The sequence below is a fragment of the Bufo gargarizans genome, chromosome 2 (genome assembly GCF_014858855.1).
Source record: "Bufo gargarizans isolate SCDJY-AF-19 chromosome 2, ASM1485885v1, whole genome shotgun sequence".
In the NCBI taxonomy this organism is placed as follows: domain Eukaryota; kingdom Metazoa; phylum Chordata; class Amphibia; order Anura; family Bufonidae; genus Bufo; species Bufo gargarizans.
Window position 1 is genome coordinate 388,214,724 of NC_058081.1, and position 17,313 is coordinate 388,232,036.

General features: G+C 48.2%; 1 protein-coding gene across 1 annotated transcript in view; it reads left to right on the forward strand.

Moving 5' to 3' along the window:
- The window catches only part of DDX41 (DEAD-box helicase 41), a 79,243-nt gene that overhangs the window by 8,982 nt on the left and 52,948 nt on the right, over positions 1 to 17,313 (forward strand). The window contains exons 3-4 of the mRNA XM_044280801.1: positions 5,612 to 5,771; positions 17,114 to 17,188. Of these exons, the coding sequence (XP_044136736.1) occupies positions 5,612 to 5,771; positions 17,114 to 17,188 (235 nt within the window). The remainder of the gene's footprint in view (positions 1 to 5,611; positions 5,772 to 17,113; positions 17,189 to 17,313) is intronic.

Genomic DNA, 17,313 nt, shown 5'->3' on the forward strand with positions numbered 1-17,313 from the left:
GCTATTGGGACCCTATGACTAATCTCGATAGCGGAAATGGAAAACGCTGGTGTGAAAGTAGCCTTGAAAATGTATTCATACCCCTTGAACTTTTCTCACATGTTTTCATGTTACACCCACAAACTTAAAGGGGTTGTCCGGGTTCAGAGCTGAACCTGGACATATCCCCGTTTTCACCCAGGCATGCTCTGATGCTCTCCTCTTTGCCCTGTGCTAAATCGCGCAGGGCAAAGGCATTTTCTGGAGTTCCGGTAAGGGACACTGATGGGCGGGCTTTAGCGCTGCCCTAGCCTGTAAAACGGCTAGGGCAGTGCTAAAGCCCACCCATCAGAGCCGGTGACGTCACCAAAGTTACCAAACACACTGCTGGACGTAGGCAGTGTGTTATTGTAAAAAGAGGGCTTTTGCCCAATCCAGTGCAGAGCAAGGGAGCGCATCGGAACATTAAATGCTCCAATGCTAACATCAGGGGGACTGCCTGGGTGAAATTATGAGTATGTCCGGGTTCAGCTCTGAACCCGGACAACTCCTTTAAATGTATTTTATTTGGGTTTTATGTGGTAGACCAACACAAAGTAGCAAGTATGTGTGAAGTGAAAAGAAAATGATGCACTATTTTCAAAATGTTTAATAAATAAAAATCTGAAAGTGCTCTATGTATTTGTATTGAGCCCCCTGTACTCTGATACCCCTAAATAAAATCCAGAGTGACAAATCGCCTTCAGAAATCACCTAATTAGTAAATAGAGTCCACCTGTGTGTAATTTATTCTCAGTATAACTACAGATGTTCTGTGAACGCCTCAGAGATTTGTTAGAGAAAATTTGTGATCAGAGGAAAACCTGTTATAGGCTGAAAAAGACTTGAGACTGGGGTGGAGTTAACCATCCAGCAGGACAACAACCCTAAACATCCAGCCATAACTACAATGAAATAGTTTAGATCAAAGCATATTCAAACCAGACCTAAATCCTATTGAGAATCTGTGGCAAGACTTGAAATTGCTGTTTACAGACGCTCTCCATCCAATATAACTGAGCTTGAGCTATTTTGCAAAGAAGAATGGGCAACACACCCCAAACACTTGCAGCTGTAACTTCAGCGAAACGTGGTCCTACAAAGTATTGACTAAGTGGCTAAATATAAATGCACGCAACACTTCCCAGATATAGTAAAAAAAAAATTGAAACCATATATCATTTTAATTTCACTTCACACATACTTGCTACTTTGTGGTCTATCACTTAAAATCCCAATAAAATAAATTAAATTTTTTGCTCATATCATTTGGGGGGCATAGGACCGTGGGTATAGCTTGCTGCTGCCACTAGGAGGCGACACTAGGCTGAGAACTGTTAGCTCCTCCCCTGCAGGCTATACCCCCTCCAGCCTGGAGAGAGCATTTCAGTCGGACAATGCCACAGCTGTGGCCTACATCAACCACCAAGGAGGGACTCACAGCCTTCCAGTGATGCAGGAGTCTGCAAAGATTTTGCAGTAGGCGGAGTCCCATGTTCCGATGATTTCGTCAGTCTTCATCCCGGGAGTGAACAACTGGACGGCAGACTTTCTCAGCCGGACAACAGTGGACCCGGGGGAGTGGTCCCTCCATCCGGAGGTCTTTGAGGCCATCTGTCTCGGGTGGGGACGTCCGGAAGTGGACTTGATGGCGTCCAGGTTCAATCACAAGCTCCCGTGCTTCCTCCCTACGTGTTACCACTTCTACCTCGGATCCTACGCAGAATCGGGAAGGAAGGCATCAATACGATCCTGATCGCCCCAGACTGGCCTCGACGGTACTCGGAACTCATTCTTCTGCTAGGAGATGCTCCGTGGCCTCTGCCAATCAGAACCGATCTACTCTCCCAGGGCCCAGTCTTCCATCAGAGTTTAGATACGCTACGTTTAATGGCGTGGCTGTTGAAACCTTTCTGTTAAAACGCAGAGGTTTTTCTGATGCGGTCATGTATTCCAGAGGAGTAGCTCATACCGTTCCCCCATATCGGCCCCTATTACATTCTTGGGACCTGAACCTGGTTCTCGGTGCACCCCAGACAGCTCCTTTCGAACCTCTGAGTGAAGTTTCCATCCGTCTACTTTCCTGGAAAGTGGCCTTTTTGGTGGCCATTACCTCTATTCGACGGGTTTCGGAACTGGCAGCTCTATCCTACAAGGAACCCTTTTTGGTGTTTCACCAAGATAAGGTGGTTCTTCATCCAGTGCCATCCTTTTTTCCAAAGGTTGTTTCTGCCTTTCACGTGAATGAGGACATTGTTTTGCCCTCAGCCTTCTCATCCGCGTGAGGTCTCCCTCCATCGTCTGGATGTAGTACGGGCCTTGAAGATCTATCTGTCGGTGGTGGCCCCCTTTAGACGCACTGATGCTCTGTTCGTTATCTCGGAAGGCCCTCGTAAAGGTTTGGCGGCTTCAAGGGTGACTATTGCTCGGTGGATTCGCTTGGCCATTGCCGAGGCCTATCGTTCCAGGGACAAGGTTCCTCCACCCGAGATCACGGCTCACTATACCAGAGCGGTCGGGGCTTTTTGGGCTCACCTCCACCATGCTTCTGCGTCTCAGTTGTGTAAAGCAGCGACTTGGTCCTCTCTACACACCTTTACTAAATTTTACCGGGTGCATTCATTGGCCTCGATGGATGCTTCTCTCGGCGCAGGGTTCTGAAGGCCGCAGTTCAGTGACTTACATAGAGAGTTGGTTTGGGAGAATTTTGTTTCCCTCCCCGGGGACTGCTTTAGGACGTTGCACGGTCCTGTGTCCCCCAATGATATGAGCGAGAAAATGAGATTTTTGTGAACTCGCCTGTAAAATCTTTCTCGCTTGATTCATTGGGGGACACAGCACCCACCCACATATTGTTGTGAGGCAAGTGGGGTTCCTGTTTTGTCTGTTGGGACCTTGTGTTTGGTTCGGTCTCATGACAGTGTACTGTTTTCTGTTAATTTTTATTTTAATTTGGTCTCTCCTACTGCTGGAGCACAAAATGAAATGCTCTCTCCAGGCTGGAGGGGGTATAGCCTTCAGGGGAGGAGCTAACAGTTTTCAGCCTAGCGTCGACTCCTAGTGGCAGCAGCAAGCTATACCCACGGTCCTGTGTCCCCCAATGAATCAGGCGAGTTCACAAAAATCTCATTTTTGTGGGTGTAACGTGAAGAAGTTTAAGGCTACTTTCACACTGCCGTTTCTGGGTCCGCCTGTGAGATCCGTTTCAAGGCTCTCACAAGCGGCCCCAAACGGATCAGTTTAGCCCCAATGCATTCTGAATGGATAAGGATCCGTTCAGAATGCATCAGTTTGGCTCCATTCCGCTTCCATTCCGGTCTGGAGGCGGACACCAAAACGCTTTTAGTGTCTGCCTGGCGATGCGGAGCCAAACGGATCCGTCCTGACTTACAGTGTAAGTCAATGGGGACGGATCCGTTTACATTGGCAGTCCAGGGTGGATTTGATTTAAATCAAACTGATTTAAATCGCGATTTAAATTACTAGTCAGTAAGGCTTGATTTAAATCCTAGTTTTCTACATAAAGACTAATTCTTGCTGGTATAACTTATAATATGCAAGTAGATGAAGATGTTTAGAATAACTTTTCTTATTAGTTTGATTAGGTTGATTCTGTATTCATTAGTGATGTCCGGATCATGAACGAATCGTTCTTTTGAACCGATTCAGTTCACTGATCCGGAAGAGTCGGTTCCTCTGACTGAGCCGATCCGAATGAAACGGCTCAGTCAGATCAGCACAGAGGCAGCAGCAGCCAGTGTAATAGCCCCGCCCTCCAACCAATCAGAGGCAGCCAGTGGATGCTAGCCCCGCCCTCCAACCAATCAGAGGCCGCAGCACTGACTCCCAGCACAGGGGGAGTCGCAGGGACTCAGAGAATAGGCTGAGTCTATTAGTTAAAAGAATCGAATGAGTCAGAGACTCATTTGATTCTTTTGAGTTAAAAGAACCGTGAGTCACCGAGTCCCTGCCAGGCTCCCTGCTCTGCGGCTCCCTGTAAATCCGTAAGTCAGTCCGTCCGTCCGTCGGGGGGGGCAGGCATTAATCTAGCATGTAGCAGTGCTGTGTGTGTACAGGGTGCATGCACCCTGTACACACACAGCTCTGCTACATGCTGTAGCAGAGCAGGAAGTCTGGTAGGGACTCGGTGACACGATTCTTTTAACTAAAACTCTCAGACAATTATCACAGTCTGCTCCACTGCAGCAGAGCTGTGTTTGCCAGGAGCCAGTCCCTCCTGACCTTCGGTTCACTTGAGAGCCGACTCAGCAAGTGAACCGAAGATTCGATGAGCTGAGCATGCGCGTTGATCTTCAGTTCACTTGCCTCTGCCGGCTCATGAAGTGAACCGAAGATCCGATTCATGAATCGGTTCATTTGAATGAGCTGATTCAAATGAACCGATTCAGCTCAAAGATCCGAACTTCCCATCACTAGTATTCATAGGTTTGTAGAAGTTAGGATTAAGGTATTTTTCTCAACTCTGTTCATGTTATAACATTTTTGCTGTGAAGAAGAGGCATGTGTTCTCTGCTGAGTCAAATTCAGTTTTGCGAACTGCAAAAGTAAACCAAGCATCTGTGATAATATCTTGTAGGCGAGAAACTGCCCAATAATCTTACAAAAAACCTCTGGAAGAGCATGACATTGTGAATAAACAAAGGGGGAAACTAATTCTCCTTAGGGAGAGAGCATCTTAATTAGTGTGAGGAGACTTTTAGGCCATACATGCTCCTCTGGAATTCTTGGAGGGAAGAAATGCAAATGAGCTCTTAACCTCTTAAATGAGCTTTGCCTCTAATGCCACCAGATGTAAGGCAGCTATCCTTTAAGTCAATATTCAGCTCTTAAAATAAGCCTTGAGACATGACTTGGATATTAAATAAGCCAGCACCTCATCTGCAGACAGCTGTTTCAGGGTGATTGCCCCTCATCAGTGCAGAGCAGAGAGTACTGGCTTAACTGGGTAGGAGGCCTGTGTCCGAAACAGCTGTCTTTCAATGTAAGTGAGGACGGAACCGTTTGACTTACACTTAGACTTTTTTTTTTTACGTAGTAATGCAGACGGATCCGTTCTGAACAGATACCAGCGTTTGCATTATAGGTGCGGATCCGTCTGTGCAGATACCAGACGGATCCGCACCTAAACGCAGGTGTGAAAGTAGCCTTAGGTGTATGAATACTTTTTCAAGGCAATGTATATTTTTACTGCAAGCAATTCTCCTGGTTTCTGCTCTATTTGTATAAATACAAGTCCCCTCTAAGGTGCATTCACACAATGTATTTTCACATCTGGCCCCTTCATTTCAGTGGGGCCGCAAAAAAACGAGGACAGCACACCATGTAATTTCTGTATCCATATGTCTTTCTATGGCCCCACAAAAAAAAGGAACATGTCCTATTCTTGTTTTTTTTTTTTTTTTTTTGCAGACAAGAATAGGCATTTGTAACCTAGTGCGGGACCTGCGTAAGGGGAAAATGCGGGATGCAAACGGCTGGTGTCTGTTTTGCGGATCTGTGGTTTCCAGTCCACAAAATGGACCTGATCATATGAATGGCCCATTAAAGCCATTTTTCTTATTTCTACTCACAGCTTCAGAAGCGTTTGCAGATGCGTAAGAAAGGAGTCATAGAAGAAGAGCAGAAGGATAGTGGCAGTGAGCAGCGCGGGGATGAAGAGGACATCCCTCTGGGACCCCGATCTAATGTCAGTCTTTTGGATCAGCATCAACACTTAAAGGAGAAAGCCGAAGGTATGTAGTACCTTCACCATTGCCTGCAAGTAGTTTGCTGGCTTAAAGCCACCGTGTGGACCACCATACAAATGTCACTATAAATGTACAGTTATCTTTAATCTTTTCTAGTGCAGTTTCTCTGAATCCCAATTCCCTCTTTTTTTTGTAAAATGGCTACTAGTTTCTAATCCATCCAAGAGTAGACAACCAAAGCACTGTGTGCACTGGGACGCCTACAAAGCTAGTGACCATTTTATAGAAATTGAGGGGGACTGGGATTTGTAAGAAGCGCTTTAGAAGAGTAATGAGGAGAGTGCCAGGTATGCATTATTATACTTAATGGGGCTGACGAGCATTCCGATTGCATCTGGTAGTGTCGGGTCTGGAGACTTCCGGAAGGCTGTTCTCTGCTGGAACACACTCAGTCGCAGAGGGAATGCAGTAAAAACTAAACGCATAAAACTATGGAGGAATAGCACTTTTACTTTCATGCATTTTCATCCCATTTAGAATTTTCCAGCTTCCCACTACATCTTATGCAATATAAAATGGTGCCATTAGAAAGCGCAATTTGTCCCTCAAAAAACAAGCCCTCATACTTCTGTGTGAACAGAAAAACAAATAGTATGGTCTGGGAAGTCGGAGAGTAAAAAACGCTTGGGCCTTAAAGGGGTTGTCTCACTTTAGCAAATGGCATTTATCATGTAGAGAAAGTTAATACAAGGCACTTACTAATGTATTGTGATTGTCCATATGGCTTCCTTTGCTGGCTGGATTCATTTTTCCATCACATTATACACTTCTTGTTTCCATGGTTACAGACCACCCTGCAATCCATCAGTGGTGGCCAGGATCTTGCACACTTTAGGAAAAAGCTCCAGTCTGAGTTCACTAGAGAGGCCAGCGCTTTATCTTATAGTGTGCAATAACGGCCACCGCTGCTTGATTATTAGGTGGTTGTATCCATGGAAACGAGACGTGTATAATGTGGTGGAAAATTAATCAAGCCAGCAAGGGAAGCAATATGGACAAAAAAAGTACATTAGGAAGTGATTTATATTAACTTTCTCACTACATTATAAATGTCACTTGGTGAAGTGAGACAGCCCTTTAACCCCGACTCTGCCCTATTTCACCTTAAAGGGGTTGTCCGGGTTCAGAGCTAAACCCGGACATACCCTTATTTTCACCCCGGCAGCCCCCCTGAGCCTAGCATTGGAGCATCTCATTCTCCGATGCGCTCCAGTGCCCTGCGCTAGATCGCGCAGGGCACGGGCTCTTTTGTTTTCAATAACACACTGCCGGGCGGTAACTTCCGCCCAGCGGTGTGTTCGGTGACGTCACCGGCTCTGAGGGGCGGCTTTAGCTCTGCCCTAGCCGTTTTACTGGCTAGGGCAGAGCCAAATCCCGCCCATCAGTGCCGGTGACGTCACCGGGGTTCCTGTCAGCCCCATAGAGAGCCCCGGTACGTCACTGGAACTCAGAAAAATGCCTTTGCCCTGTGCAATTTAGCGCAGGGCAAAGGAGAGCATCGGAGCATGAACTGCTCCGATGCTCATGTCAGGGGGGCTGCCTGGGTGAAAATGGAGGTATGTCCAGGTTCAGCTCTGAACCTGGACAACCCCTTTAAGGACTTGGCCATTTTTTGAAAATCTGACCAGTGTCACTTTAAGTGCTGATAACTTTAAAACGCTTTTACTTATCCAGGCCATTCTGAGATTGTTTTTTCGTCACATATTGTACTTCATGACACTGCTAAAAAAAAAAAGTTAATTTTTGTCAAAAAAGTACATTTTTTTGCATAAAAAAAATACCAAATTTACCAGAAATTTGGAAAAATTTGCAAGTTTCCAATTTCTGACTTTCTGAGCACATGTTTACTGAGGTTCTACAATGCCCAGACAGTAGAAACACCCCACAAATGACCCCATTTCGGAAAGTAGACACCCTAAGGTATTCGCTGATGGGCATAGTGAGTTCATGGAAGTTTTTTATTTTTTGTCACAAGTTATCCAGGCCATTCTGAGATTGTTTTTTCGTCACATATTGTACTTCATGACACTGCTAAAAAAAAAAGTAAATTTTTGTCAAAAAAGTACATTTTTTTGCATAAAAAAATACCAAATTTACCAGAAATTTGGAAAAATTTGCAAGTTTCCAATTTCTCTACTTCTATAATAGATATTAATACCTCCAAAAATAGTTATTACTTTACATTCCCCATATGTCTACTTCATGTTTGGATCATTTGGGGAAAGATATTTTATTTTTTGGGGATGTTACAAGGCTTAGAAGGTCTGAAGTCACTTTGCGAGGCTTACATAATAGAAACCACCCAAAAATGACCCCATTCTATAAACTACACCCCTCCAAGGTATTCAAAACTGATTTTACAAACTTTGTTAACCCTTTAGGTGTTCCACAAGAATTAATGGAAAATGGAGATACAATTTCAAAATTTTACTTTTTGGGCAGATTTTCCATTTTAATAACTTTTTTTCCAGTTACAAAGCAAGGGTTAACAGCAAAACCAAACTCAATATTTATGGCCCTGATTCTGTAGTTGCCCGCCTGGCAGCGGTGATCGGAACAATTCATGATGTACCGGTATGTCATGGGTCCTTAAGGACTATCTACATATTCATTGCGCCAATTATGCAGCTCAGTGGGCGTGTCCTTTCTGCTGCAGCTGGTGGCAGTTGAAGGATGGAACGGAGCATGTGCTTCCATCTTGGTTAGCAGGACAGGGAAATTAGAAAAAGCGCAAACAGCAGGTGGCGCTATACAGATAGATAACTCACTGGCTATACTTAACTTTTAATAGCATGCAATTACAAAAGTACTCAGATCCAGGTGCTGGTTTGAAAAATGTAGAATAGTTTTTTGGGGGTATAGTAAATGGAGCAGCCGCACAAAAACATTGAGTCATAGGAGCAATTAATGATTACAGCGAAATGAGGGGAGCTCCCCTTTAACCCTCTTCATACTGACTGTGTGGCTGCTGTGTGTCTATGTACACTGTAGTGAGCCAGCAATCAGCCATGAGAAGAGCGGGGGTAATTTCTTCCCTCATGATTATTTTTTCAGTGTCCCTTTGGTGTAATAGGGGAGCAGACCTGGCCTTATAATATGCCACTCTTTAACCACCTCAGCTCCCCTAGCTTAAACCCCCTTAATGACCAGACCACTTTTTACAATTCTGCACTACACTACTTTCACGGTTTATTGCTCGGTCATGCAACTTACCACCCAAATGAATTTTACCTCCTTTTCTTCTCACTAATAGAGCTTTCATTGGTGGTATTTCATTGCTGCTAAAAAAATTTACTTTTTTTTTGTTATTAATCGAAATTTGCCGAAATTTTAGCAAACAAATGACATTTTTCACTTTCGGTTGTAAAATTTTTCAAATAAAACTACATTTCTATATAAATTCTTCTCTAAATGTATTGATAAAAAAAAAAAAAAAATGCAATAAGTGTATATTTATTGGTTTGGGTAAAAGTTATATCGTTTACAAACTATGGTACCAAAATGTGAATTTGAAGCAGCTCTGACTTTCTGAGCACATGTTTACTGAGGTTCTACAATGCCCAGACAGTAGAAACACCCCACAAATGACCCCATTTCGGAAAGTAGACACCCTAAGGTATTCGCTGATGGGCATAGTGAGTTCATGGAAGTTTTTATTTTTTGTCACAAGTTAGCGGAAAATGATTATTATTATTTTTTTTTTTCTTACAAAGTCTCATATTCCACTAACTTGTGACAAAAAATATTGTGAAATCGTAAAGATACTCTTTAGAATTTGGGCCCCTTTGTGCACATAGGCTGCAAAAAAGTGTCACATGTGGTATTGCCGTACTCGGAAGAAGTAGGGCAATGTGTTTTGGGGTGTATTTTTACATATACCAATGCTGGGTGAGAGAAATATATGTAAAAAGACACCCCAAAACACATTGCCCTACTTCTCCCGAGTATGGCGATACCACATGTGTGACACTTTTTTGCAGCTTAGGTGCGCAAAGGAGCCCAAATTCCAATGAGTACCTTTTAGGAGGGCATTTTTAGTGTTGAATCTCTTTTTATTGCATAGAGAAACAAAGCAATTAAACAGAGCAGCAATGACAATATAGGCAGTAAATACCCCTTATTCCAGAAGGAGGGCATTTTTAGGGGCATGGCGAGTTCCTAGAATATATTTTTTTTTTTTTTGGCACAAGTTAGCGGAACATGATTTTGTAAGAGATAAAATAAAATAATTTTCCGCTAACTTGTGCAAAAAAAAAAAAATTATTCTAGGAACTCAACATGCCCCTCACGGAATACCTTGGGGGTGTCTTCTTTCCGAAATGGGGTCACATGTGGGGTATTTATATGGATTCCGTATGGGGTATGGTGAGTTCATGTGAGATTTTATTTTTTGTCACAAGTTAGTGGAATATGAGACTTTGTAAGAAAAAATATAAAAAAATTTCCGCTAACTTGTGCCAAAAAAAATAAAAATCTTCTATGAACTCGCTATGCCCCTCAAAAGTGATCTCTTTATAGCGCCGCAGCGATTTTACAGTGTTTTTGCAGTGATCAGGAAAAAAAAATTCTGTCACTGCGGTGGGGCGGACTGAACACAAGATCAGGCCTGATCGGGCGAACGCTTTTTTTTTTTTTTGTAGAGCCTATAGAACATGTCCTATTCTTGTCCGCAATTGCGGACAAGAAAAGGCATTTTCTATATAGTTCTGGCAATGTGTGGATCCGCAAAATGCGGAAAGCACATTGCCTGTATCCGTGTTTTGCAGATCCGCGGTGTCCGTGTTTCTCGCCCAGTTTCCTTGGGGGACACAGAAGACCTTGGGTATAGCTCATCTCCATAGGAGGCGTGACACTAAGTGAAAACTGTTAAGCCCCTCCTCCACAGCTATACCCTCAGCCTGGAGAGAGAGGCTGCCAGTTTTTGCTTAGTGTCCAAGGAGGCAAGACACTCCCTGCTACTGCAGGGCTGTTTTCTCCTTTGTTATTTTTAAAAAATTTTGATTTTTACTTTTTTATTTTCTTTTGTTCCAGAATACGGGACAACAGAGACGCACTAGACCTCTCTGTTTCTCCCGGGGTTGAGCTGCGCCAGTGCCGGCATCCGCACTGCTGCCTCCCCCACAGAAGGCAAGGTGGACCAGGGCAGCCCAGCTCCCCTGCATCCCGCCAGCGTAAGGGTCGCCCGCACGCCAAGTCCCTCTTCCAGCGTCCTGCCACTACGGTGCCAGTAGCTGAAGGGGCGACCCTGCTGGAACGGACCGAGGGTGAAGACGGCTGTGGTGAGAGAGTGGCTTCTCCAGCCCTACGACCCCCTCCCCCCCACCCCGGTCTCCTGCTTGACTGACCCCCATACTGGTCTGGCCATCCTAGTTTGTTTTATTAGTTCCCTCTCCTCCCCTCCACTATAGGTGCATCCACTGAGGGGTTATGCTGGCGTCCCTATCATGCCGCCCAGGGAGCTGCCTCTCTCCTTGCAGGGTCCCCCATCCCCCCCTATCGCCTTACCGGTGCGCAGGCATCCCTCCTTGAGACGGCTCAGGGCCTGGGCCCTCTCCTGACTGCTGCGGCGTAGGGCCCTTGTTTCCGGTCCGCGGGGTGGGCTCCCGCGGCCGGCATGACTGCGGTGTTCAGCGGACCCCGGCCGACCGCAGGTGCTCTGAGAGGCTGTCTTCCGGTCGGTCGGGCGCCGCAGAAAGGTTCTATCCCGGGCTCCTTCTTCCGGGCCCCCTGAGTCTCCGGCCCGCGGGGTGGGCTCCCGCGGCCGGTATTGTGCATGCGCCGCTTCGCTCCCTCCAGATCCCGGCCGGTACCTCCGGGCACCGCAAACTTTAGGCCCCGGCTTCGCGGCCTACTAGGCCGCAATATTCCGGCCTCGATTGGAGGGGGCGGGCATTCGCAGGCGCGCATTCTTCCCGCCGGAGGTCCCCCCGCCCCCAGGGGATCGCTGCACCGCCCTCAGGTCCGATCTGTATTAACCTCTTGGACGCTGACGGCTGCCATCTGGAGGAGACCCTGGGATGGCTAGCCTCTCAGTGTGGCTGTGCTCTTATATGGTGGCCCCTTCCTGCCTAAAAGAGGCTGTGTTTTTACAATAATACATAAAAAAAAAAAAAAAAAAATATATATATAAATAAATAAATTAAAATAAAATAAAAAATATAATAATATTAATAATGAAGTGTGAATATATATCATATATATGAAATATCTGTATTTTATGTTGGCTGCGCAGGATACTGCAGCCTGACCTTAGAGCGCTGCCCGTATGCCTGCCCCTATTCTATAGGTGGCATGTTGCGCTCCGTGGCACTGGCCAGGTATACATGTTTCCCTTTCTAGGCGGACCCTTGCCCTCTCCTGGGGTACGGCGCTGGCCAGGTGCAGGCCGCCTTTTTCTATAGGCAGAATTAGTCGCCCTCTCCAGTCGCGGTGCTGGCCATGTGCATGACCCCCCATTGTAGGCGGCATACTGCACTCTCTCTGGCTGCGGGCTGGCCTTGTGCATGACCCCCTTTCTGTAGGCGGAATACTGCCCTTTTACCGCATACGATGCTGACCATGTGCACGACCCCCTTCCATAGGCGGAACGCTGCACTCTCGCTGGATTTGCTACGGCCATATGCGTGACCCCCTTCCATAGGCGGAACGCTGCACTCTCGCTGGATTCGCTACGGCCATATGCATGACCTCCTTCCATAGGCGGAACGCTGCACTCTCGCTGGGTTCGCTACGGCCATATGCATGACCTCCTTCCATAGGCGGAACGCTGCACTCTCGCTGGGTTCGCTACGGCCTTATGCATGACCTCCTTCCATAGGCGGAATGCTGCACTCTCGCTGGGTTCGCTACGGCCTTATGCATGACCTCCTTCCATAGGTGGAATGTTGCACTCTCTCTGGCTTCGCTGCTGGTCATACGCATGACCTCCGTCCAAAGGAGGACTGCTGCGCTCTCTCTCTCTGGATTCGCTGCCGGCCATATGCATGACCTCCGTCCATAGGCAGAACGCTGCACTCTCGCTGGATTCGCTGCCGGCCATATGCATGAACCGGCCATGTGCATGACCTCCTTCCATAGGCGGAATGCTGCACTTTCTGGATTCGTTGCCGGCCATACGCATGACCTCCGTCCATAGGCGGAATGCTGCACTCTCTCTGGATTTGCTGCCGGCCATGTGCATGAACTCCTTCCATAGGTGGATTGCTGCACTATCATTGGATTCGCTGCCGGCCATGTGCACGACCCCTTCCTTGGGTGGTGTGCTGCACTCACTGGAATCGCTGCCAGCAATGAGCATGTATCCTTTCCTCAGGCGGCATACGCACAACACCGCTGACTGTGGTTGTTTTCTCGCCAGTGCGTTGCTGGCCATGTGCATGTCCCGCATCCTTGGCGGGGTGCTTGCATTTTTGCTGGATGCGGTGACGGCCGTGTGCATTACCCCCGCCCCTTTCTGGGTGGAATACTGCTCTTTTGCCGGATGTGTTGCGGGCCATACACGGCCCTCCTCATCCATGGGCGAAAAATTTGCACCCTCACGTGACCCATGGCTGTCCGTGATATGCTGTGCGGGATTCTTGCATGTTCTCCTTCATTGTGGAGTAGTTGCACTATTCGGTGTTGGGTGGGTTATTGCGCACTCGTTTAATGGTTGGATAACCCCGTGCATGTCCCCCTTTCACTGGGCGGACCTCCCTCCTGCGTTCCCGCTGGGTACTGTGCGGCCATGTGATTGGTCACCTTCTGGGCAGACTATGGTATGTTCTACTTCTCTGAAGTTGTTACTGGCCTTGGGCATCCCCCCTTTGGGACGGGCCTTTGCATTCTTACCAGCTGCAGTGTTGCCAGATACGTTTCCCCCTTTTCTGGGGGGCCTGCCTGCATTTCCATCGCATGCCATACTGATGTCTTGTGCATAACTCCCTTTCAGGTTGCACTTTGCACTTCCGTTGATACTGTTGGACTCTGTGGCTGATCCCCTTCACTGGGTGACTATTTTTTTGCAGTGAGCGGTATTTCTGGTGCACTCTGTCCGTTGTTTGGGCCGTGTATGCCTTCTCCTCCCATAGGTGGGTTGGCCTTCTCACTGCTTGCGGGGCTGCTCGTACGTATGCCTCACTTCCTCCTGCGACATTCCCTTTTTTTCTCTTGGGATGTGGTGCTTGTCACGGGCCTTGCGCTCTTCTCTAAAGAGATCATTCTGTCCACCTGTATAACCCTTGGGTGCTGTCATACAAGCATTAAAAGAATGCCATTGTATTCAAAGGTGTATTCTTTAGATATGAGTAGATGGGCTCTACTGCTCTCTACTTCGTCGAGCTGGGTGGTGCTCGTTTCTCTGGTTTGGCCTGTATATTGTGGTCCCGTTGGTCGGCATCCACCATGTCCGTTGGCCTTTCCACCTGGGGAGTGTTCGTGGTTCTTTGATAGGTGCCCTTTCGTTCTCCCGTGCACTCGCTTCCCGGCGCAAGTGGTCACTGGGTCGAGAGTGCTGTTTGCAGTGCCACTCGTTTTCGGCGTTGGCTCTGGCGGGGCTGCTGTTCCCTCGCCTGCTACTGTTTCCTCCTCTTCGGGTGTCGTGCAGTATGAGTCTTTTCTTTTGGCGCCCCCTCTGCGCTTCAGGCTGGTCCGCTACCGGGTTCGGGCCGCTTTTCTCGGGATGGTCACCCAGCTTCTCTTGGGTGCTCGCTTACCCAGGTCCGTAGGACCTCCACCTTGGGTTCTTCAGGGTACTCGCCTTCTGCGTGGCAGTGAACCGGGCGTCTCAGTGAGCGGGGTTCTGCCTTTGAGCTGTCCTATGGCTTCCCTGTTGCCCACTCCTCCTTTCGGTTGGAGGGTGTTATGCCGGTCTCTGTCTCGACTGCCTTTTCTCGCCGGCTCTGCTTGGCTCCCGCTCGGTTCGGCTCGGCTCCCTCCGGTGTGGCTTTGCCCCGGCCGCGCTTCAGTGGCGGTTCCTTCACTGCCCTCCCCTCTGGGGAGAGCTTGGTTGTTCATGTGGATGGTTCTGGTGTTCCTCTTGGCCTCGTACTGTCTCCCTTGTTCACTCTGGCTGTATCTTGGGAGGAACCCCCATTCGGTCGAGATTGTCATTAGATCTCCCGCACTGGGACTGTAGGACGTCTTCCTGTGGTGGCTACATCGACATGGACTTTAGCCTGTCTTGTCCTGGCGGTTGCTGGGCGGACCCTTCGGTTCCTTTCCGTCTGTCCTTCTGCTCCCCCACTCCGGGTGGTTACAGGACAACGTTGCTCGGGGGCTGGTGGGACCAGTTTTTGCCGACCGTTCTGCCCGTGTTTCGGGTCTGCGCCTGTTCGCATTGGGTTTTCACCCGCTTGCCCAGGCGACTCTTGCGTGCTCGCTAGTGTTCGCTCCTAATGGTTCTGTCTTTCTCCAGTCCGACCTAGATCTGGGACTGGGACTCTGTTGCTTGAAGTGTCAAGTGTCGGCGCTGTCCTTCCCCTTTCAGCGTTCCCCGGCCCTCTGGGCCTGTCAGGACCCTCTTCCATGGAGCGGCTTTGGGGTTCCCTTGTACTGCCCCTGGGTACCGCCCTGGGCATTGCATGCTGGGCTCTTGGCACTCCAGTCTTTCCCTTGGAGCCGTTACAGAAGCTCTCTCTACTCCTTCTGTCCTGTACGGTTATGTTTCCGTGTCTCTGGCGGGTGCCTGGGTGGCGGCCCTTCTTGTTCCGGGCCTTCTCTTTCCTCAGGACAGGGCTGTTCTCCATCCCGTCTCTTCCTTCCTTCTGAAGGTGGTGTTTGTCTTTCATTTTGACGAGGCTTTCGTCCTCCCCTTTCCACCCCCGGGAACGGACTCTTCTTCAGATTTGGGAGTTGTTTGGGCCTTGCGGTTTTTACTTGGAGATCTCCGGCTCTTGTCGACGTTGGGTCACTTGGTTTTCTAGGAGGTCCGCGCAACGGGTTGGTGGCCTCCGGGGTGGCTTTCCTCCGCTTTCTCACTGTGGTTATTGCTGTGGTTACCGCACCAAGGGCAGGGTTCTGCTTTTGGTGTCTCCGTTCATTTCACCAGAGTTGTCGGTGCCTCCTGGGCCGGAGGCATTTGGCTTCGGCCATGCGTCTGTGCGAGGCGGTCACTGGTCTGCCTTACAGCGTTCTACAGGGTGCATACTCTGGCTTCGGCAGGTGCTGCCTTGGGCCGCCTGGTCTGCGGGCGGCGGTTTCTTGATGCCTTCGGGTGCTTCGCCTTGGTGCTGTGGTCCCTCCCCCTTTTGGACTGCTTTTGAACGTCCCAAGGTCTTCTGTGTCCCCCAAGGAAACTGGGCGAGAAAACGAGATTTTTGTATAACTTACCAGTAAAATCTCTTTCTCGCTCTTTCCTTGGGGGACACAGCACCCACCCATTCTTTGTTTTTCTCTACACGGTTTCCGAGTTGTTTTACCCGTTGGGTAGTTGGCTTGTTGGTTCCACTTTTGGACTTTGCCTTTTTTCACTACTTGGACACACAACTGGCAGCCTCTCTCTCCAGGCTGAGGGTATAGCTGTGGAGGAGGGGCTTAACAGTTTTCACTTAGTGTCACGCCTCCTATGGAGATGAGCTATACCCAAGGTCTTCTGTGTCCCCCAAGGAAAGAGCGAGAAAGAGATTTTACTGGTAAGTTATACAAAAATCTCGTTTTTGTGGATCCGCAAAACACATACGGACGTCTGAATGGAGCCTTACAGAGGGGTGATCAATGACAGGGGGGTGATCAGGGAGTCTATATGGGGTGATCACCACCCTGTCAGGATCCGCAAAACACATACGGACGTCTGAATGGAGCCTTACAGGGGGGTGATCAATGACAGGGGGGGTGATCACCCCATATAGACTCCCTGATCAACTCCTCTGTCATTGATCACCCCCCTGTAAGGCTCCATTCAGACGTCCATATGTGTTTTACGGATCCGCAAAACCCTCCTGTGTGCGCGCGTTCGCAGGAAATCTCGTGTCTCGCGAGATGACGCGCCGGTGCGTCAAAGAGGAACAAATCAACCGCCTCCGGAACGCAATCCTGCGTTAGGCGGTCCGGAGGCGGTTAAAGTCACCTGAATATGTTATAAGTGTTGCTGCGCCATTCCCACCTGTCCAATCATTTATTGGGCATGGAGAGACAGTATGGGATGTATGGAGGTACAACTGCCAAGACAACCACACGTCTAGGAGTTTCATGGCATGGTTATACCTTTGCCTAGGCTACTCTTCCACGCAGCATTTACTAGTGTTGCTTTACGCCTGATATGAAATTGGGGAGGAGAGCATGTTTTAGTAACAATGATGATGAGGTGGTAGTGGTTGGAAACAGTTTTCATATTTGTATTTACTCGACAGCTAGAAAAGAATCTGCAAAAGAGAAACAGCTGAAAGAAGAAGAGAAAATCTTGGAGAGTGTGACAGAAGGAAGAGGTGAGACCAATATTTAATCTTCTAATCTGTCAAGAGTGTCCTCATGGTCACAGTCCATATCTGTAAGCCTGCATCATAAAGGACACAACATTCTGAAGAGCGCAGGAAACATTTGGAGCTGGATT